This window comes from Monodelphis domestica, chromosome 1 (assembly GCF_027887165.1).
Source record: "Monodelphis domestica isolate mMonDom1 chromosome 1, mMonDom1.pri, whole genome shotgun sequence".
Lineage (NCBI taxonomy): Eukaryota > Metazoa > Chordata > Mammalia > Didelphimorphia > Didelphidae > Monodelphis > Monodelphis domestica.
Window position 1 is genome coordinate 517,431,474 of NC_077227.1, and position 22,426 is coordinate 517,453,899.

At 37.2% G+C, this 22,426-nt stretch overlaps 2 protein-coding genes across 8 annotated transcripts in view; one reads left to right on the plus strand and one right to left on the minus strand.

Moving 5' to 3' along the window:
• RBKS (ribokinase) overlaps positions 1 to 21,921 on the minus strand; it is a 116,587-nt gene extending 94,666 nt beyond the window's left edge. The window contains exon 1 of the mRNA XM_007476023.3: positions 21,492 to 21,921. Coding sequence (XP_007476085.1) covers positions 21,492 to 21,568 — 77 coding nt within the window. The 5' untranslated portion in view covers positions 21,569 to 21,921. The remainder of the gene's footprint in view (positions 1 to 21,491) is intronic.
• A 26-nt stretch (positions 21,922 to 21,947) lies between these two features.
• BABAM2 (BRISC and BRCA1 A complex member 2) overlaps positions 21,948 to 22,426 on the plus strand; it is a 604,603-nt gene continuing 604,124 nt past the window's right edge. For 2 of the 7 annotated variants that reach the window (XM_007476024.3, XM_016431556.2), the window contains exon 1: positions 21,950 to 22,083. The gene's annotated coding sequence lies outside the window, so the exon portion shown is untranslated. Of the gene's footprint in view, positions 22,084 to 22,166; positions 22,326 to 22,426 lie in introns of those variants that run through there. The other 5 variants (XM_001371252.4, XM_056813212.1, XR_001628762.2 and 2 more) reach the window with 4 other exon arrangements.

Consider the following 22,426-nt stretch of genomic DNA (forward strand, 5'->3'; position numbering starts at 1 on the left):
TAAAAGCAATGGGCTATTTAAAAGGATACCTTTTGACTGTTCTGGTAATTTCATTGATTTCACCTGCGTGCCAGAAAAACTTTAACTTTGGGGAGGCAAATGGGTGGCTCAGCGAACTGAGAGCCAGGCAGTCCTGGGTTAAAATCTGGCCTCAAATACTTCCCAGCTGTGGGGCCCTGGATGGGTCCCTTAATCCCCATTGCTTAGCCCTTACCACTCTGCCTTCAGACAATAGACATTTAAATGGATAAGAACCCCAAGGAACTTCAAAGAGACTAGAGGCTATATTTTAAGGAATTTCAGACTCCAATGGTTATAAAAATCTCTGTATTCTATTGCATTTTCCTGATTGTTTTAAGATTTAACTTTGTGATTTTAAGTTCATATATTACTGGATTCAATATTATTCTGTTACACTGAATCATTTTAATGTATTGGGTTAACTACTGTTAAATTCTGTTGTTTTTCCCCTATAACTGTGCTGAACAAATATTAGTGATTAAACCCATATAAGAAAAAACAGCCTTTCTATTTTGCCTTTGTAAACTGTCACATAGAGGATAAATGGACTTCAGAACTGGTTACAATTGCTATAACAACCTTTGGAAAATTTATTGTGCTAAATACCTAAAATGATTTTAAGGGTTTTTAAAATATGATTTTTGTAATTTTTTTTTTAACAATCTCTGGTTATTTTGCCTGCCCCTACCACGAGGTAAGGCTCATAGCTGAAGTGAAATACATTTTATAACCCCTAACCGTTCCTCATTTCTAAATATGTGAATTGAAGTTGAGGCAGTTAATCTCAGGGCATTTGTACCCCTAAAAAGCCTCCAAAAAAGGAGTACCTCTCATTTATACTCTTCAGCTCACTACTTTACTTCCACCAGAATGATATATAGATTTCATGATGTTCTAAACCCAAAATGAGTTTTACTTTGTTTAAAAATATGTTTATTACCAAGGTTGAAAGATTTGCTATGATTGTAAAAATTGTGACAAATATCCATAGATTCATAGGTTTTTAAAAATGCCATACAACAACTTATGTAAAACATGACAGTGTGTTTGTTTGCTACTGTAATTAATTGGGCTATTGAGAATTTTGGGGATATTGATACTATATATTTGTACTACTATTCTTTAAAAATGAAAAATGTTACCTTGCTCAATTCATTTGCCTTATACTCACATGGCCAGATATGAAGAGGAAATGGATCTCATTTTTGGTGAGAAAGCCTTGTATGCTATATTTTCTTAGCTGACACAGTGTGTCAATGATTATAAGCTATATTTTTTAATTTTTTAAAGCTCTTTTATTATATTTTCTTGCATGTGCAATGTACTATTTCAGTGTTTTTTTATTTTTCTCTTTTTTATATTTCAAGCACATGTCACCAGCATTACGATTTTCTTTAACTTTTTGATTTTTCAGTACTATAAGTTTAAAATACATTTGCTAAGGCATACCCCAAAAGCTTGTGACTATAAAAACGATGCCACTATTTATTTAAAAAATTATGGGACCTTGCTTAATGATTCTGTCTGATTCCAGGACAAGATATACACACAAGAGCCATTGCACAGAGCCAAAGAAAAGCCAATCCAGGATGGATTGATGCACTTCTAGGCCAATACAAAGATCTTGAACCTAGAGTGAAGACTCGAGGTTACTGTGTTTAACATTTTGTTACGACATAGGCTTTCGTTGTGTCCACACTCACTCTGAAAATACTCACAGACAAGTATCCCTGAAACCTTGGCTCATATAATCTGGTCCCCTTTTCTGCCTTTCATAGTGTGGTACCTTTCTGTAGTCCTGGCTACTGACTGGGTAAATGCGTCATTGCTTCGATCATTTTAATTGGGCCCTGATTCAAGGACCTGTAATAGATTTATTTTTCTTTTTACTTGGAATTTTTACACACAAGACTTTGATAGCCTATATTTTCATCCAGTATTTTCTTTTTTTAATTTGGATTTTCTGATATCTTTTTAATATCTCTTGCCAATTGATTCATATACCTCAAACCTCAGCCATGAATCCCTAAGGATCATGTATTTTTCAATCACCCACAACATGGGGAAATGTAAAAAAATTTTATTATTTAAATTGCAAAGTTTAAATTCTTTTTGAGAATAATTTTAGGTAAAGAAAGATGATACCTCTCTGAATCCAGAAACTGAACTGTTGAAGATACCATGAAGAAGCCTCCAGACCACAAGTGCACAAAAAGGAACTTTGGGTGTGGTTGATTGACCATTTATTTGTATGTATACTTTCATGCCAAAGGGGACTGCCCCCTAACTGACTTTTTGTCAATGAGACCAGCAATTATTGTTTTTTTCCCTCCTCTTATCCTCACATTATTGTAATCTTTAAGTTGATTATGTTTACATGATCCTTTTGGGGAAAAAATTAATTTTTTCCAAAAACGATCACATGGAGAAATGTAAAAAATAGGCTCGAATCCAGGACTTCAATCCCCAGAAGCCCTTGCTCCACTTCCCCAGAATGCTTTGTAATCTCACCGAAAACCTCACCTGGGCGGAGAATGAGATGGGTATTTAACCTGATTGCAAAGGCTTTTGTGCCTCTGTTCTCTTCCTGGCTCCGCTGGCAAACAGATGCGTCTCATGATGTGAGTGAAATTTGGGTGGGCCTCATGGCCCACCTAGCATGTGCTTCTCTTGCTTGTATTTTCTTTAATCCTTGACCTTTAATAAACCTCTAAAAAAAATAATACTCCTTTCAGAGAGAAACTAATTTCTACCTGCCTCAGTCTCCCCTAAATTTTAATCTTTACAAAGGTAAAGGTTAAAAAAAAAAAGAGATCTGAGCCATCAACTGGTTGAATTATTTCTGTAATGTTTTTTCTCTTTTAATCAATCTTTTCCTCTCCAAATTGTATTAACATTGTCAGTCCCTTAATATCTGGGTATTATGTATGGATCCACTAAAAGGCAGTTATATATATATAAATATCAGGTTATCTAATTTTTGAATAATGTTGTTGTTGGCAAGTTTTTAAAAAATATTACTCATGGCAAAGGAATGAATGAACTATGAGGTGTAGATGAGAAGTCTCAGTCTAACCTAAAGAGGTCACTTGCTAACATAAAGCCAAATGCCACCCAAAATTCTATGATTATACAATCAAAAGGAAGAAAAGTCTTTTGAATGAAAACATTTTTCCTGTTCCCTCTGGTTGTAGGCTTCTTGCACATTATGATTCTATGTTCATGCACTCTATTAATACTTGTTGCCTAATGAAAATTTATGAACAATTCAGTACAAGTATGTATAGCACGATGCCCAATTTTACAATTAGTATTATTATTAAAAAGCTAAATGTCTTTGATACCCCTGGAAATATTTCTTTATCTGACCAGTATGTCTGTTGCCTCTCATTTTCTGTCCCAGACACATGTGCATGAATAACAGTCATTTTAAAAACAATAAATAAGGATAATTTTATACCCTGAATAAAAGAATGTAGTAAGATAACTAAAAATCTTTGCTTTAGTCCTTCACACTAATTTGAGGACAGGAAACTTTTAAAGTAAAAAATTTAAATTTCCTTTACCCAAAAATAATTATTCAGGGTTAGCAAGTTCTCCTTAGCAAGGATTGTACAGTGAAAGAGTCCTAGATCTGGAAGTCCTAGAGAAGAAATTCAGGGCTCTAGGGGATCTGCAAGTTACCAGGCATGACATGGGACTGTAACCAACAATCCCTTCTACAACATATCAGACAACCAGCCAGTGCCAAGGAACCCAATCCCTTCTGAGGATGCTTGTTCCTCCTCTGGACAGTTACCAATGTTAGGGAGTTTCCCCAAAGATAATAGCTGAAATATAGCCCTGCAGATTGTTTTTATGGCCCCCCTGGGGTTAAGAAGGACACATTTAGTTCCTTTTAAACATGATAACTATCAGCTATTATTTGAAGATGACTATCATGTCCTTTTTTTTGTTTTTGTTAAACATTTCTAATTCCTTCCAGAATTCCTCACATAGTATGGTTTCCAGTCCCCTCTCCATCATGCTCATTTTCTTCAGATAAACTCTAGCTTGTTAATGTTCTTCATAAAATGTGGTACCTATTACTGAGACAATCCTCAGCTATGCTTTGACCTAGATCTTGGTGAGGAGACTTGGTTTGAATTTCACTTCGGATACTTAATAGCTTTGGTCACAGCCAAGTTACTTAACCTTTGAAAGCTTAGTTTTCTCATCTGGAAAATTGATATTGCCCATGACAGTGTATAGGTTCCTTATGGGCAAGGAGTACTTCATTTTTGTCTTTTTAACTCTAGGGTCTAGCAGAGTAACCTGGCACATAGCAGAAGGTTGATAAATGCTTGTTGGTTGGTTGATATATGATAAAACTTGTGCCTAGCACAATGCCAGGCACAGAGCAGTAGTTTAATTAAAATTTGTTAAAAAGACATGGATATGAGGACAGCTGGGTAGCTCAGTGGATTGAGAACCAGGCCTAGAGACGGGAGTTCCTGGGTTCAAACCGGGTATGGACACTTCCTAGCAGTGTGATCCTGGACAAGTCACTTAATACCTATTGCCTATCCCTTATCACTCTTTTGCCTTAGGATCAATACAGAAAGTACAGTTGTTGTTTTTTTTTTAACCTTTACCTTCTGTCTTAGAAACAATACTATGTATTGGTTCTAAGGCAAAAGAGTAGTAAGGGCTAGGCAATGGGGATTAAGTGACTTGCCCAGGGTCACATAGCTAGGAAGTATCTGAGGTCAGATTTGAACTTAGGTCCTCCCATCTCTGGGCCTGGCTCTCAATCTACTGAGCCACCTACCTGCCCCTAAGGATGAAAAAAAAAAAGATATAGATACCTGAAAGAATTAAAAATGAAATTTTTATTAGGAATTAGGAATATTAGAAATTAGGAATCAATTCCTAATTAATAATAATGTTATAAATAAAATTTTAACCCTGAATTGCCTTCTAGTTATTACTCTCCTTATTTCTGAGCTAACTCTTATTTCCATTTTGCTAGTGTACTTAGGAAATGCAAACTGACTTTGGATTTAGCCTAAGGTAAAAAAATAAGAGAGGTAGTGTGATTTATTGCTTAGAGCACTTTTAAAGTCAGGAAGACCTGGGTTCCAGTCCTATCCGTCTTTCAGGACTCTAAAGAGAATCCTTAAGGTGGATAAGCCATTGATATAAATCAAAAGGAAACTGACATATACAGGAGCTCCCAATATGGATGAAATCATGGGTCCCACCTGTCCTAAAAAGGAAAATAGTTAGGAAGATAAATCTACAAAAGAGAAAAATCGTTTCCTAAATCAAATACTGAGAGTTAAAAAAATCTGTTTTGGCTTTCTGGTGCTAGTACACCAGTATGTATCATAGATAATTAGGACACAGGATTATAAATAAGAAACTGCTGGTATTAGACCAGAAAGTTTCAGGGATTGGGAAACCTGAGATACAGTCTTAATTCTTTCACTACTGAGTTGTGCGATTATGAGTAAATCATATAATTTCTTTGTATTTCAGTTTTATTACATCTCATCTCATGAAGATGGAATGAGATGATGTGGGAGCAAAGCATTTGGAACACAAGAGGTGCTACATTCTTCATTCTTTTCTGTCAAAGTTGTACCATCACAGCATGAAGGTGATTCAGTATTCTCAAAACGTGTTTCAGGATAAGCTCTATAAGTCTTCCTCAACCTAGGAAGTTTGGAGCCCAGACTGGGGCCAGATTGTGCCTGTCATCCAAGAACCCACCTGGCTGTTCCTTATTCAGCTCCCTTTTCCATGGTTGGCACTGTGCTAAGCACTGGGGTACAAAGAAAGGCTTTCAAGGAGCTCATACTGGAATGGGAAGGACAAGCATGAAATAACTAGCTATATACCAGATCCAATCAGGGTAAAAAGAGAGCGATACTAACAGAGGGAAGTGAACTTTAGTAACTTGGGGGATTAGGAAATACTCTTTGTAAAAGGTAAGATCTGACTTGAGTCTTGAAGGAAGCCACAGAAACTAAATGGCTGAGATGAGGAGGGAGCACATTCTGGATGTGGGAGGACAGCCAGTTCAGAGGCATGGATGAATAGTAGATGGAGGGTCATACCTCCATGCATGAGTAACAGCATGCACACCTGTGAAGCTGAATCATAGGGTATGTGGAAGAGAGCAAAGTGTAAGAAGACTGAAAAAGTAGGAAGAGGCCAGACTGAGAAGAACTTTAAATGCCAAACAGAGGCCTTTATATTTCATCAAGGAGGTAATAAGGAATCACAGTGCTTGTGTGAGTGGTAAGTGTGGGTAGTGAGTCAGACCTATGCTTTAGGAAAATCTCTTGGGCAGCTGGGTGGAGAATGAATTGGTGGAGAATTGAGGCAGGAAAAGGGGGGTCTGAAGGATATTGAAATAGTACAAGCACAAGGTGTTTATGGCATGAATTGAAGTGTAGCTCTATGAGTGGAATGAAGGGGAAATAAAAGATCTGTGAAGGTAAAAATGACAAGATTTGGTGACATTAAATATATGGAATGAAAGTAAGGAACTACGGTTTCACTATGGTTTCAAACTTGGACGAATGAAAAGATGGTGGTCCATCAAAAGTTGTAAGGGAAGTTGGGAAGAGAGGTTCTGGGCAAAGACAATAAGTTAATAAGAAAGATGAGTTGAAGATGCCTAAGGGGCATTCAATTTGAGATGTCCAAAAGATAGTTGTGGTTAGGAATTGGAGCTTAGGAGACAGGACTTGGGGGGAAAAATTATGGGAATCATCTGCACAGAGATGACAATTGAATCAATGGGAGCTGCTGTAATAATAATTGAGACAGGCTAGAGAGAAAAGAGAAGAGGGGCAAGAGTAGAGCCTTTCAGGACAGCAAAAGTCAGTTGGTATGACATAGATGAAGATATAGAAATGACATTGAGTGGTGGTCAGATAGATAGGAGGAGAACCAAGGAGATAAGTATTGAAACTTAGAAAGCAGAGCATCCAGGAGGTGATCAAGATTAAGCGCTGCAGAGCCAAGAAGAATAAAAAGATAACTGGTAACATTTGAAGGCAGTTTCATTTGAAAGATATAGTTACTTGGGGTTAAAAGAGTGAGATGACTGACTGAAAGAGTATGCAGCTAGGGTAGATAGCTTTTGAAAGGAGTTTAGCCAAGAATGGCAAGAGAGATTTACTGAAAGACTTATTGTTAGAAAATTGGAAACAAAGTCATGAATTTTTTCAGCTACAGCAGTTCTTTGGGGTTGTGACCTATATAAATGATATGACTAGCCCCAATGATGAAATCTCAGGTGCTTTAAAAGTATGAAAATACTATATAGATACATGATATTATTTATAGCATAGACATCTGAAAAGATATGTGGTGTGGTAGGAAAAGTGCCAAACTTGGAAGTGGAAGAACTGGTTTACTCTCTTGACTCAAATGTGTCAAAGCTGGAGCAGCACAGGCAAATCCTTCACCTCCCCAAGCCTCCATTTACTTATTTGCAAAATGAGAATAACAATATTTGCCCTGCTGACATCATAGCTGTGAGGAGAATGCTGCACAAGCCTTAAAACACTACAAAAATCAAGCATTATCAAATGACAAATGTTGAGTATTCAGGAATCTGAGAATACTGAATGAGGTGGTATTGGACTGCTGATATGAGTACAAGGGCAAGAGGAGAGATCATCCTTTTTCTAATTTGCCCTGAATACTAAAAACTACACATTTTGTCTATGGCCATAGACTATATAATATTTGGTCCAAAAAACAAGAGAAAATCCAGAGTAATACATTAGAAATGCAACACTTTCATTTTGGATATTTTATAAAATAACAAAAATCTGGAGCTGTGGTTCTGAAATTTGTTTACTAAAACTCATTGAATGTTTCTTTCCTGGCCTCCTGCAAAATAAATGGCCAGGCTTAGTGCCACTAGCTATGACGTCTGCCACAGTGATGCTGCTGTCATTCAGCACCTGCTTGTAGACATCCTCCCTTTGAAGAGTCACAGTAAAATCTCTATCCTGGACCTTAGAGGGCTAGGGTGAAGGCAAAATTAATGCCTGCTTTTTCAGTGTGGTTGGGTGTAAAAGCCTAGGGGGCACAGGAGAAAATAAAGAAGTAGGAGAACTTTTTATTTCAGAAGGGAAAACCTACAATGATAAAATAGGTAGAGCATTCTGGAGATAGCATCTCAAGAATAATAATCCCTGTTTAGGATCACTAACCAATATAGGTATGGATAGTTCAAGGGCTTATTCATAAGACTTGAGTTTTCTGTATCTCAATCACTGACAAATTAATCTTGAATTTTAGTAACAGGAAGAGAATATTTTATAAAAATAGAGAATCTCCAGTCTAGTTTAATTCAATCTACTTAATGCAACAAATACCAAATTACTTCTAGGATCATATAGATGTAGAGCTCAAAGGTATTTTGGAGATTATCAAGTCCAACTCCTTTTAATATATTAAGAAGCTGAGGATGACTAGAGAAATGAACTATTCTAGGTCACAGTGCTAGCAAGGTGCTCACTTAGGTTTGAGTGGCAAAAAACCACAACATGCCTTTAAATACTTTTGGCAGCAATGTTTCAGAAAGGCCACAGAATGAATGCTAATGTTCCATGGAAGGCTGCTGATTGTCACGACTCAGCCTTTTCCTTCTGTTTAATAGGTTTTCACAGGGTTATATATTCAGAGCTGGATGGGCCCTCAAAAGCACCCATCTGGACCAACTTTCATTTTTGTCAGAGAAAACTGAGGCCCTGAGAGTTGGGGAACGGATTTGTCTCAGGTCACATGGGTACTAAGTGGCAGAGCAGGGAATTGAAGTCAGGCCCTTTGACTTCAAAACCACTTCTCTTTTCCTATACTTATGTATGTCTGTTTCCTTCTTTAGGGACTTGTCTCTTTTTTAAAAATTTCTTTAATTCACCAAATGTAGAGCTAAGGCTCAGCTTTATTCAATAGTTTTTCTGCTCCCTATTTTAATTTTTAAACTCGTAGTAACAACTCTAAGACAGAAGAGTGAAAGTTAGGCAAATAGGATTCAGTGACTTGTTCAGGGTCACTCAGTTAAGAAATGTCTGAGATCACATTTGAACTTAGATCCCTCTGACTCCAAGTCTGGCACTCTATCTATAGTGCTACCTTGATGCCCCTGTTTTTTTTCTTCTTCTTTAATATTGTTTGGTTGCTTTCCATAGAAAAAGAACTCCCTTCTCTGACCTACACAAATACATACTTTTAATAACTTATATTTTCATTAATGCTTTAAGGTTTACAAAGCTTTCTGAACTATTGGTTGCTCAGTCTTATGGATAGCCCTTTGCAGAGCTAATTTTATGAGTAGATGGACATGTATATGGGAGATGAGGAACTCCCTGTTGGCAATGTCATTAGACATCTATTTTGGGGAATCCTGAAAGTATTTTAGTTTCTAATTGTCTCCTATTAAAATGCACATTTTTCTGGCTATGGTTTAACACCCTCAGCTTTACCTGTTATCTTAGTTGGCAGTCAAAGCTGGAAGACTGGGACACATGCTCAGGACTCTTGGGTAGAGTAAGACAAAGCTGCAAAGGGAGATGGGAGAGGCAATTTCTTCATTTATAAGATGATAGTAATGATACTTATATTACCCATCTTTTAGGGTTGTTTTTAAACAAAGTCCTTTGCAAACCTTAAAGTTCTATAGAAATGTGAGTTATTTTTTATCAATGTATATGGGATATAGAACATAGTAGTGTAGTAAATCTGAAATTGCTTTTATATCCCAGTTCTGACCTTGCAGACTCATCATAGAGATGTCCTCTGTGTTCCAGCCTCAATCCAGCTGGGGAGACAAAATAAACATATTTCAAACAATTAGAGAATAATTAAGTTCTCAACTCTGTGTTAATGACTATAAATACAGTAGGAGTTCAGAGAGGGAGAGATCATTTTGTACTCAAGCAGATGCTTGTTGGATGAATGTTGAGTGAATGAATGAATGACTGACTGAGTGAGAAGTCTTCATGGAAGAGATCTGATATGAAGAATGCTTATCTAAATATCCTATTTAAAGAGAGGGGAGGGCATCCTAATTGGAGAGAATAAATTGAATAAAGGCCCAGAGGAAGAAATGAGGCCAGTCTGAGCGAATATTCTAAGTAGATCTTTCACATGGGAATAGAGGTTGTATGTTGGAGAGGGAGAAAGGGAAAGAAAGGCTGAATAGAGAGGATAAGAAGCTGGATTTGGGGTCAGGTAATCTGAGTTCAAGTCCTTGCTCTTCTACCTATTACCTTTCTGACCCTGAACATGTTACTTAATTTCTTTGGTTACTATTTTCTTCATGTGCAAAATGAGAGAGGTTGAACTGGTGATTTCAAAGATCCCACCGCCAGGTCTACAAAATTTTTTACTTCATGATTTTCCCTGTGGCTGGATCTAATTCTTTCAACATGAGAACATTCTAAACCTGGGAGTCTTTTCAATATTTTAGCATCCCCTGTTCTTGAGATACAACTCATGATGGATATGGATAAGAGGATAAGAGGATAATGGTGTTGGGTGCTCCTGACAATGAAGCTCTAAATATTTCATGTATGAATATATAGCTGTCTTTTTAACAGAAATAAAAATTCATATATACATATATATATATAGAGAGAGAGTACATTAAGGTTTGCAAAGTGCTTTATAGATATCATCTCATTTAATACTCACAATAAACCCATGAAGTAGGTGCTATTATCCTTATTATTTTTAAGTTGAGGAAACTGAGGCAGAAAAATAAAATGCCTTGTCCAGGGTCACATAGCTACTAAATAGCTAAGACAGGATTCAAACTGAAGTTTTCCTGACTCCACATTGAGAATACTATTTACTATGCTACTTAATATAGTTATCTTACATTTGTTTAGGCACTTATGATTTTTCAAAACACTCTTACATATACTATCTCATTTCATTCTCACAATAACTTTGTAAAATAGGTAAAGCAGATGGTATTATCCCCATTTTTTTTTTATGAAGAAACTGATGCTCACAGAGGATAGATCGATATGGTCTGGAATAAAACACCTGGTCTTGGTATTTACCTTTGATCACACAGAGAGCTGAGGCGGTGTTGGTAATAACACCTTTTTTTCTTTACAGATGGACTTAATATTAAGATTTCTGATGTGTTAAAAATTTTTGGATATGCAGGAATTATTATATATTAATGGACATGTATGGACATTACAAACATGTTTTTATATACACACACACATTAATAGTGCACAATTTGCACTTTAAGTTTGTTTTGCTTAAGGATGCACTGGTTAGCCACAGAGAATCCGGCAGAACAAAGTGTTACACAAGACCTCACTAAAATTGTTTTTGGCAAATTCAGCTGTTCAATTAGATAGCTGCTGAGGTCATTTCCAACTCTAAAATCCTGTGACTCTGTGAGTGGGCCACCAATAATGAATTCTGAATACCTAAATCTAGTAACAGGTTATAGACACAGACACAGTGATGAGTAAATATGCTTCTGCTTAGCCTTTCACTTATGAATAGGGTTTGGGATGATCATGAGGGAGAACTTGTGTCAAGAAACAATCATGAAGAATAAATCCAGTTAAGAAAGTAAAGTTTTGGTACCTATTGATGAGCTGAGTTAGATTTCAACAAGCATTTATTAAGTACCTGCTATGTACTAGGCATTATCCTGGGCACTGGTAAACAATCAAAACGCAATAGTTCTTGGTCTCAAGAAGCTTCCATTCTATAAGAATATAGGACAATATACTGATATAGCAAACTAATACTTATCAAACCATAGCTACTGTTTAAGAGGCTCACATTTCTCATTGCTATAGATATTTTAAAAGCATGTTATGGATATGAACTACTTTTCAGCTAATGTCCAGAGCAGGCAAGAAAAGAAGCTAATGAATTAGGGTTCTAATTATATTATGAAGAATGATCAGATGCTAGGTCCTACTGACTCTAATTCCAAGGTGTTGCTTTTTAAAAAATTTCATTTAATTAATTTAGAATAATTTTCCATAGTTATATGATTCATGTTCTCTCCCTCCTCTCTTCTCATAGCCAATGCACAATTCCACTGGGTTTAATCTGTGTCATTGATCAAGACCTATTTCCGCATTAATATTTGTACTAGGGTGATAGTTTAGAGTCTACATCCCCAATCATATCCCCATTGAACCATGCAATCAAGCAGTTGTTTTTCTTCTGTGTTTCTACTCCCAGGTCTTTCTCTGGATACAGATAGTGTTCTTTCTCATAAGTTTTTCAGAATTGTCCTGGATCATTGCATTGCTGCTAGTAGAGAAGTCCATTACATTCGATTGTACCACAGTGTATCAGTCTCTGTGTACAATGTTCTCCTGGTTCTGCTCCTTTCACTCTGCATCAATTCCTGGAGGTTGTTCCAGTTCACATGGAATTCCTCCAGTTCATTATTCCTTTTAGCACAATAGTATTCCATCACCAACGTGTCTCTTATATGAATTTCTTCATCACTTCATATACTACCAGCACTAGCTCTCATCTTAACTACTGTAACAGCCTCCCAATTGGCTTCCTTTCTCTAATCCATTCTTCACATCACTCCCCAAATATTCTTCCTAATGCAGAGTTCCTACCATTCCTCTGTTGAAGAGCTTTCAGTGTTTTCCTACTGCCTGTAAATAAAAGACTCCCTATAATCTGGGCCGAATCTACATTTTTACTGTTAAACCTTTGATTAGCATTTGCTAGGTACAGGGCACAGTGCTTAGTACTGGGAGCACAAAGAGAAAAAAATGATCCAGATTGCAGGGCTATGGCACATAAATTGATATGATACAGGGTAGGATTTGATAAAGCTTCCAAAAGAGAGCCAAAGTGTTCATACCACTTCCAATATATTTTCTGTTTTCTAGTTAAACTGGCTGACTAGCCATTCACTGATCTTATCCTGTCCTCTCCAGTGTCTAGGTATTCATTAAGGTTTGTTTTCTTTCTTAGCTCTTCCTACTGACTAGCATGCCTTTCATCTCTTCTCCTACTGTATTCCTCTTGTTCTTTCAGAGACCTACTCTCTTATGAAGTCATCCCAGATCCCTCTAACTGAAGGACTGTAATCAAATTCTCTTCAATTTTTTTCCTGGAGTACTTTGGATTTTTTATTGTGCTCTATCAAGTTCTAGCATGCTTCATATATATTGCTTTTAAGGAGACAAACTGCTGAGCAAACCCTAACGTCTCTGAAGTGCAAATCCTATAAGGCTATCACAGATATTTCTTAGACTACAGAAACTACAAAGAATTTTTATACTAGATTTTCTAAAAGCTTTTTTTTGTAGAATATTTTGTAAGGAGTTTTGCTAATTTAAGGCCTAGATTTTTGTTTCCTATTACCCACTGATAAAACTTACAATTCAGAAGAATTCAACTTTATTGACATCACAGTCTAAGGACTACACAAGGTTTTAAAATAAAGGTGTGAATTTCCATTTGTATGTGACATTTTAAAAAAGGAAAATTTGATACTTCTGCAATATTGTAGAATAAATGGCAGTTGGAATCATTTTTGACCATAAAAATAGCCAATAATGAATATGCTATAATTGGTATCAAGAAAAAAACCTAGTTTTATTTAGAACACAAGTCAATCATGTAAACAACAAAAATAATTTATAGTGTTCTTTTATATACACATAAAAAATGCCTCAAGTCAAATGGCTAATTTAAAACTTGTAAAGAAATGAAAAGCAAAAAGATCAATTTGGAATATTCATGGAGAGATTTTCTAAATGACAAAAAATGGATTTTAATGCTGTTGTCATACACAGGAGATTAAATACTACATAATATAAATGAATCTTACTTTTGATTATAACAAAACCCAAGATTAACTAACAATAGATACATCTTAAAAAAGTAATTTAAAATTTTACTCATTGAACTAAATCTTGATTTGACATACAAATGTGCAAGGAATATGTTATACTATGCATGTAAAAAGCAAAAAAAAAAAATCATTCATGTAGACTAGTTACTCTAAGTTTAGTCACATTTAACTGGGTTTCCACAGACCTGAATACTCATAATTTTTGGTGTAAGAGCTAAGTTAAAAAGATAGTGCCTATAAGGCCTCACATCCATTATAAGTTACTTTGTATAAAATATCCTCAGGAAGATAATTATAATTAGCAGGATGTGTATTCCTCAAGTGCAGAGACTGTCCTGCTTTTCTGTTTGCATTGTCAATGCTTAGCACAGAGCTTTGTGTATGGTAATGACTCAAATGTTTTTTCATTTATTTATTTATTTATTTATTTATTTATTTTAAGAATTGTGTAATATTTAGTTAAGAGATTATATGCACAGACTTGTTACTAATGTTAAAGTGGGTCTGTATAAAGTCAGATCAATGACTTTTAAGAAAGATAGATCAAAAGCAAAATATCAAAGCTAGAATAAAAATGAGAAAAAGTATGGCATGCAATGAAAATAATTCCATCTTGACTTACTTTAATGCATTATTAATGATAAAAAATGGATAATGGAAATAAAAAAGAACAGATCTAGACTATAGTAATGTTATCTTAAAAGTGTAACTGATTTAAGTCTGTTACCATAACATGGAGACACGAAGTGTCTAAAAAGTACTTTAGTTGATAACTTGATTTACTTGCTGATGTAAAGAGTTAGCAGCCAAGAATAATACTAGTTTAGAATATAAGCTCATTTGTAAAATCTCACAGAGAAGAATGACAGACCATAAATAATGTCACTTTATAAAACAGAGATGAGCAGTAGAGGTAAAATAATTTTTAAGTGTGTTTGGAAAGCAGCCAAATCAAAGTCATTTCAAGAACATTTAAGACTGAAATTGAAAGGCAGATAAACAGGAGAAAAATGGAAAACTGCAATGATCTTTATAACAATAACCCCCCCCCCCCCCCCCCCCCCCCGCCCTCAGAACCAGGGACAGTAGAGCCATCATACTTGGAGTCTAGCATCACAGTAAGCACATAAAACAAATAGAAATCATACTAATGAGAGCAAAGAAGGGAAAGGCAGCTGGATTATATTAGGTATATTTAGAGGCGATATATGCTGGATATGATGCAATTATAAGAGTATTGAAGAACTGATTTACAAAGTACACAAAGGAGGGGCTGAGACCAGTGATGTGGGAAAAAAAATCATAGACCTTTATTAATTCTGGGAAAAGATCACTGAGAGAACACCAATAACTCTCAATCTATATGCCAACTTTCTTATTTACCAAAGTTGTCCTCAATAAGGGTATGCATAGGAAACAGAGAGGCAGTGTTCCATAGTAGACCATAGCTTTATTAAACACAATTATCTAAAAAAATTGAGCATACATAGCTCATGGTGCTTATTGTTAGGTGACTACAAAAAAGGGCATCGAATTTCTTAGAGTAAAACAACCCTTTTCTAACAAAGTGTCTCCAAAATCAACATTTTCGGAAAGTGAAACAACTGAGATAACCTTGTTTGATAACTTTTTGATCATTAACAACAAGCAAGGTATAAAACAAGATGTATCCTTCCCAAAGATATTCATCATAATTACACTGGAAATCCAGTTCAGTATTTGAATTGAACAGAGATTTCTGAATGATGGTTTCTGGTTTTTTTGGATGATATGATGTTCAGTGAATCAAATATTGTAACACTGCATAACTTCCTGGATGAAATTTGTAATTACTCAAAAGAATTTGGCCTAACTATCCATACAAGAAACAAGTGGACAGAATATCCAAAGAGATAAAATAATAAATCAATTGAAAGATATGTCAAAATTTTAAGACATGAAATTATTTGATAAGTCAATCTTAGAATAACTAGTTACATGGCAAACAATGGAACAATGAAGGTTAGTTTTAAGCTTTTAGTTTCCCAGAATTTGAAACAGAATAAGAATTGGTTATCTTGGTCTCATATAATCCCAGGCACATAAAAGATACTTGGAGGGACATACTCATATCTTCCCCCAAATTCAGCTGATCAACACAGAACAAAAGAAAGCAAACATCTAGAGGCCCCAGACTAACAGAAACCTTGCATTAGCTGATTGTTGATGATGTTAAAGACAGTCAAACAATGATCACTAATAAAGGGCCATTCTGTGTTAATTGCTTTTAAGTCAGTATTTCTGTAACCAGTTTCTTTTACTTCACAGATTCTCTATTTTCTAGGATTATAGGTATAATATAGCTTGTGTTCTAATCACCAAGCTAACAGAGGATGAAATCTGTGGACAGATTTTAGAATGTCCTATATAATTCTGAAGGAGAAATACAAAATTTTCAATATCAATATCTTGTTTAGTATTCACTCAATCCTAAAATAAGAAAGGTACAATCTATGATGCATTTACTATAAAAATCAAGAGCAAGTACTAGATCTTTAAGCCTTCCTGGGGCTACTCAATTGCTTCCTACTTCTTTCTAGTCATCTCTAGTACTGGGAGCAGGTAGGTGGCACAGTGATGTCAGGAAGACTCATCTTTCTGAATTCAAATCCAGCTTCAGACACTTACTGGTATATAACCCTGGGCAACTCTCAACCCTGTTTGCCACAGTTTCCTATAAAATATGCTGGAGAAGGAAATGGCAAAACGCTCCAGTATTTTTTGCCAAGAAAACCCTAAATGGGGTCACAGAGTCAGACATGTCTGAAAAACCACTGAATGACAACTAGCATGAGGATGCCCTAGTCTTCTGAGCCAATGCTAGTATACTACAATGAACATAAACTGCTATTTCTTATCAAGGCTATTTTACTGTATAATTTTACTGTAGTATGATAGCTGTGCTAAGCCACTAAATGCCTCTATGATTCAATTTTTAAAAATTCTCAGGTAGCTCTCATTATTACTGAAGGAGTAACAAGGTCAAACCACTTATACAGTCATGCATTTACAAATGCTGCTGATAAGAAGCTTCTTGAGGAATTCTTGAACTACATGCTTAATTATGTCATCATGTCCACCATGCTGGAGTACTTTCCTCAGTGCTTAAGATTAATCTACAAGCTTCAAAGAGTGATTCTTATTGTTGGTGCTCTCAAATAGTCTGCTATAATGACAACACTACAATAACATTTAAGGTTTATAAAACACCATGATAGGTATTGGGAACACAAAGCTGAAAAATGACATTCCTTCTCCTAAAAGAGCTTACATTTTATTGGATGAGGTGTAGAGGAAAAGATATAAAGGGCATAATCCCCATAGTTATGGGGATAAGAAAAGGCTTCAGTAAGAAGGTTGTACCTGAACTTCAGCCTTGAAGGAAGAAAAGGATTCTGAAAGAGGCAGCAGAAGAGAAAGTACATTCTAGGCATGTGGGATAAACTGCAAAACTAAAGAAAGGCAAGAAATGCTAAGATGACTTGGGTACACAGATAATATTCCAGTCTCAATAAACAGGGTTGGAGAGCAGGCTGGACAAAATTGTTTTTGTAGTCAGTAGATATGGAAAGATTGAATATTTGAGACAGAATGACTGATGGTTCAAGATCTGAAGGAGATGAGAGCAGACAAGATCAAGATTAGAAGTGGTGGGGTCAACTTTAGCCAAAGATCAGAACCACTTCTTTGTTTCCTTAAGCCTGGAGTGAAGGAAGGGAAGACGGATGAAGACAGACAAGTTTAGTAGTGTGGAGGAAAGGAAACAATGATATTCACAACAGATGGACTTCAAATTGGGATTTTCTGATGCATAGGTGTTAAAAGTGTTTGTTATTTTAATGGTGGAGAGTGGGAAAGTCTATTTTTGTTAACTTCAAAATATAAAATTTAATGAAAAAGCCAAGTAAACAAACAGATGACCTTCACCTCAGAAAAGCTGGAGCTGAGATCATTTCATCATGTGAGAAAGTGGAGATAGAGGTAGAATTGGGAATTGAGAAGTTCAGGTAAATGGAAGGTTTGGAAGTACTATTGTGAGGAATGTGAGAGAGAGTTAAAGAGATGAATATTGTAATGAAGCAGTGAGAGCCCAATTGAGGTTAAATATAATGAACTTGTAATAGACCCAATCTGCATAATTTTATGCCTTCCTTCAGCAGTGTTCAGCAGCTTAGAAATGAGAGCAAAGAAGGCAGATGAGGGGTTGGGGGAGTAACTCAAAGCTGAAAATTAGTAAAGTAAAACTGGAAGGATTTTAGTTGGAGGTTCAAGAGAAGATAGTCTCATTTAAATGGTTAATTATAGATTAAAGATTTATATAAGGAAAATGAAGTCAAACAGATGTGATTAATTCAGTGAGCAAAGAGGGACTGATGAACTAGTAAGGATAGTCAGGGGAAGATTCAGAAGTAGGGAAGTGAGAGAGGTGAATGGACAGGAGAGAATGATTAGACAGGGGAATTTCAAATTTAAGATCTGGGAGGTGGAGTGGAATGAGATGATATTGAGATGTAAGGTATACCCATCCCTGTAGGTGATATAAGTAGAGTGGCATTAGACATTATGGGAGTTGGGGAATTAAAAAACCATCAGTAATACTGAAATCACACACAAAAAAGGGAGAATAAAATATGGGATAAATATATCTGTAAGCCAGTTATTGAGCTTTTTGAGGAAGAAGGGAGAGTCATGTATCAGTTAATTATAGCAACAAGGATCTGAGCAGAGTATAAGATAGAGTGAAATTAAAAGGAAAGGTTACTGATTGATGGTAGTAGACAGAGCATCTAGAAGTAGCAGTGGACAGCCAGGAGTTTGCTCATTCTTCCTTCTCTTTCTGTTTTGTGGTAATAGAGGAAGATTTACGAGAAAGAGTAGCCAATACTGGAAAGGTCAGCAACAGATAAAATTCTCCAGGAGAATGCAAGGTCTCAGTGTGGTGTTATATCCACGAGATTGTATAGATATCAGAAGACTTTCAGACCTACTATTTTCTAGTTATTCAAATAAGATATTCAGATCCCAATTTTACTACAGTTTAACTGGGGTATAAAATGATTGTTTAGCAGAGAAATTAAGGAAATCAAAGACTTGAATCAATAGCAGCCATATATCAAATAAAGGATGTATTTGAAGGGAAATCACACTGTTCTCTAGAACAATGGACTTGGAGAGAGGGGGACCTAATTTCAAGTCCCAGCCCTCTTATTTACTAGTTGTATGACCTTGGTCAAGCTATTTCCCTTCCTTGGGCCTTGGTGTACTCACCTATGAAGTCAGGGGTTGGACTAAATTGTCTCTAAGGTCCCTTTTAGCTATCAACACTTTGATCAAGATGGCTGTTTCGTTATCTTGGCCATATGTCATGCAGCACATTTTGATTATCTGATTAGGCATCACCTGTTACACACTTATTTACTCTCATGTGAAAAATGATTAAGAAGCATAGGTTATATTAAGGATATGTATTAACTTTGTAGGAACTTACGGGATACAAACTTGATTGTGATAGACTTTATCTTAAAAATAACTATAAAAATAATTCCTCTGATAAGTAGTACAGAGGCTGAAGTGCTGGACTAGTTCCAAAATATCTTCAGATGTGAAGTAAGTGAGGTCAGAATATTATGATGAATTCAGAGAATAAGAAAGGACTGATAGACTAGAAAGGATAGTCAGACACAGATTTAGGAGAAGTGAGGCAGTGAGAGGTATAATCCCGTGCAAGTAAATTAACCTGTCTACTTCAATTTCCTAATCTGGAAATGGAATAATAATAATAATGATACCTATCTCCCAAGGGTTGTTGAGAACATGAGATGCCTCTAAAATGCTTTGATAATCTTAAAACACTAAATTCCAGCTGTTATTACATCTTCTAAGTGAAACTTTTCCTAATTGCTAATGCCCTTTTTGCCAAAATACCTTGTATTTAACTTTCTATATATCTGTATATTTGTCTTGTCCCTTAGAATGTGAACTCCTTTCTGGTGCGCAATGTAAAGGAAGAATCTACTATGAGTACTGTCCAGGCTCCAATTTCTCTTTCTAGCCTTTCCCCCCCACATCACTCCTGTATATTCTTAAGTTCCAGCCTAACTGAACAATTAGCTACTCTTGACATGGTGTCTCCATGCATGGTGTTCATGTCAGTAATGTATTTCCTCATCTCTGGAACAGAAACTTATTCCTTCAAGGATCAGCTTATGTGTCACCACCCAGGTACCATTATTCATCCAATCAAAAGTGTTCTCTTTCTAAGTTTTCTCAGAGTACTTCACCTAGATCACTCTTTGGTCCCAGTCATTCATTACTTAGCATTATGTAAATTTATAGCTGGAAGGGACCTTAGGGATCATATAGTTGAACTTCCTTTTTTTTTTTTAAATAGATAAGAAAACTGAAGCCTAGATTGGTTGTGACCATATTCTGGATTTCAATCTCTCTCTATATATCCCATGCAAATTCATAGACTGTAAGCTCTTGGGGACAAATTTTTTCACTGTACTTCCAATTCTAGTACAATGCCCTGCATTAGGAAATGTTTGTTGAACTGTATTAAATTAAGCTCAAGTTCTGGTAAAGACTTGTTCCTGTTTCCAGCTTCTCCAATGACTCTGTGTTTACCTGTAAACATTCTTTTCCAGGGAACTTCTACAGGCCTTAGAAATCATCCTGTCTGATACAGATAAAGAAGTTTCAAAGGCCTTTTATTCCAGCTTTAAATGTATGATCCAAAGACATTCTCCTCCCCCAACCCAACAGGTCCCTTCAATTTCATTCTTATTTTTAGTTTTTAGTTTTTTTTTTTTCCAGAGGCAGTGGGGCACAAAGTCAGCATCTAGGTCTGAATCCTGGCTCTGGCAAGTACTAATTACACGTGTGATCTTGGGACAGGCCAGTTAACCTTTTTGGGTTTCAAGTTCCTGATCTGTATAAGAGGTGGGGAGGGTTTGAACTAAAGGGCTTTGAAGGCCCTATCCAATTCTATGATGCTATGGACATGTCTCCTCCCCTCTTATCCTTTCTACCTTTTTTTTTTTTGCTTAGAATGTCAGCTCCTGACAGATAAATACTATTTTTCTTTTATTTCCAGTACCCTGCAGAGTTGGCACGTGATAAATGTTTACCAGAAACCACAGAGGGTCTCCACCATAGTTAGCTGAAGCAGCATCTCCAGATATACTGGCGTTTATTATTTGTGCTAACGAAGTAAAACCACCTTTGTATTTCATCTTAATGGGAGAATCAATCAATCAAGCATTTTTAGGAGCCTCTAATTTGCCCAGTGAATGCAGCGTGCTTTAGGGGAAAGAGTGCTGGATTTGAAGTTCAAGAGCCTGGGTTCCACGACCTGGACTCTTTAACTCACTGTGTCTGGGGGTGGGGGGGCGATCACTTCGTCTCTCTAGGTCCCATTTTAGGTTTCTCCCGGCCTTCTTTTCCTTCCTCCCTCTCCTTCTACGCCGGATCCATGGAATCAGGACCTGCCTGGCCCCAAACTGCCAGCGGGATCTCTGTCAGCGGCGCCCCCCACCCCAGGACTAACCTGACCAGGTCGGTCATGCAGGAGCCCACCACTACCACCGCCGAGTCTGGCTGCAGCCCCGCCACACACGCTGCCATACTGAGGACAAGTCAGGCCTGAGGATTCGCGATGAACTTTGCCCTTTGTCCTCCACCCGGAGCAAGGAACACTGCGCCCCTCCCCTCCCAGACGACTAGATAAGGCGAGGGCCTTCAACCTAACCCTCCCCCTCCGCCCCCCAAGCCAACCGGTGGGCATCTTTCCAAGTGCCTGATATAAATTGGTCCTCTACCTCTACCAGGCCTCTTCCGGGAGAATTTCCTCCCCTAAGCCGGTTCTTTCCTCACATTTCAGGACCTCTGTGGTTTGATTATCTGAGAGTAGGAGGTGGGGTGGAGGAGGGGAACTTTCAGGCGCCCATTTAACTACCCACCTCCCAACCCCCCACAAATTTACGGGAGCGTGCACGTCTTTATGCTGCGAGGGCGGGCTGTCACGGGCGCGCGTACGTCACTGGACGGCTCTGCGCGTTGTGGGCGGGGGAGCGCTCTGGGAGTGTGCACGGCTTGGCCGTTGTAGCCGGTGTATACGTCTGTCGGGCTGTTAGTCGCAGGTACTCGGTGTGGGGCTCGGTTGCGGGCGGTGGGGAACAGAAACGAACAGGTGACGGAGGGAAGGGCCTGAGGGCTCCGCCTCTTCTCCTGAGAGAGCCCCCGGCCCACCTAGGCGCCTCCCCACCCCCGCGCGATATTTCCCCTCAGACTGAGCCCACCAGGCCCATGCCTTGTCTTCCTTTCTTTTAGGCCTGTCCAGCCTCAGTCCCTCCCCAAGTGTGACTTGGGGAAACCTGCTCGGGTAAGGAGCGTGGCTTAGGTTTGGACGCCTGTTCTGTAGTCAGGAAAACCTGGGTTCCAATCCCTCCTCAGACACTTACCCAACTGGGTTGATTCCAGGCA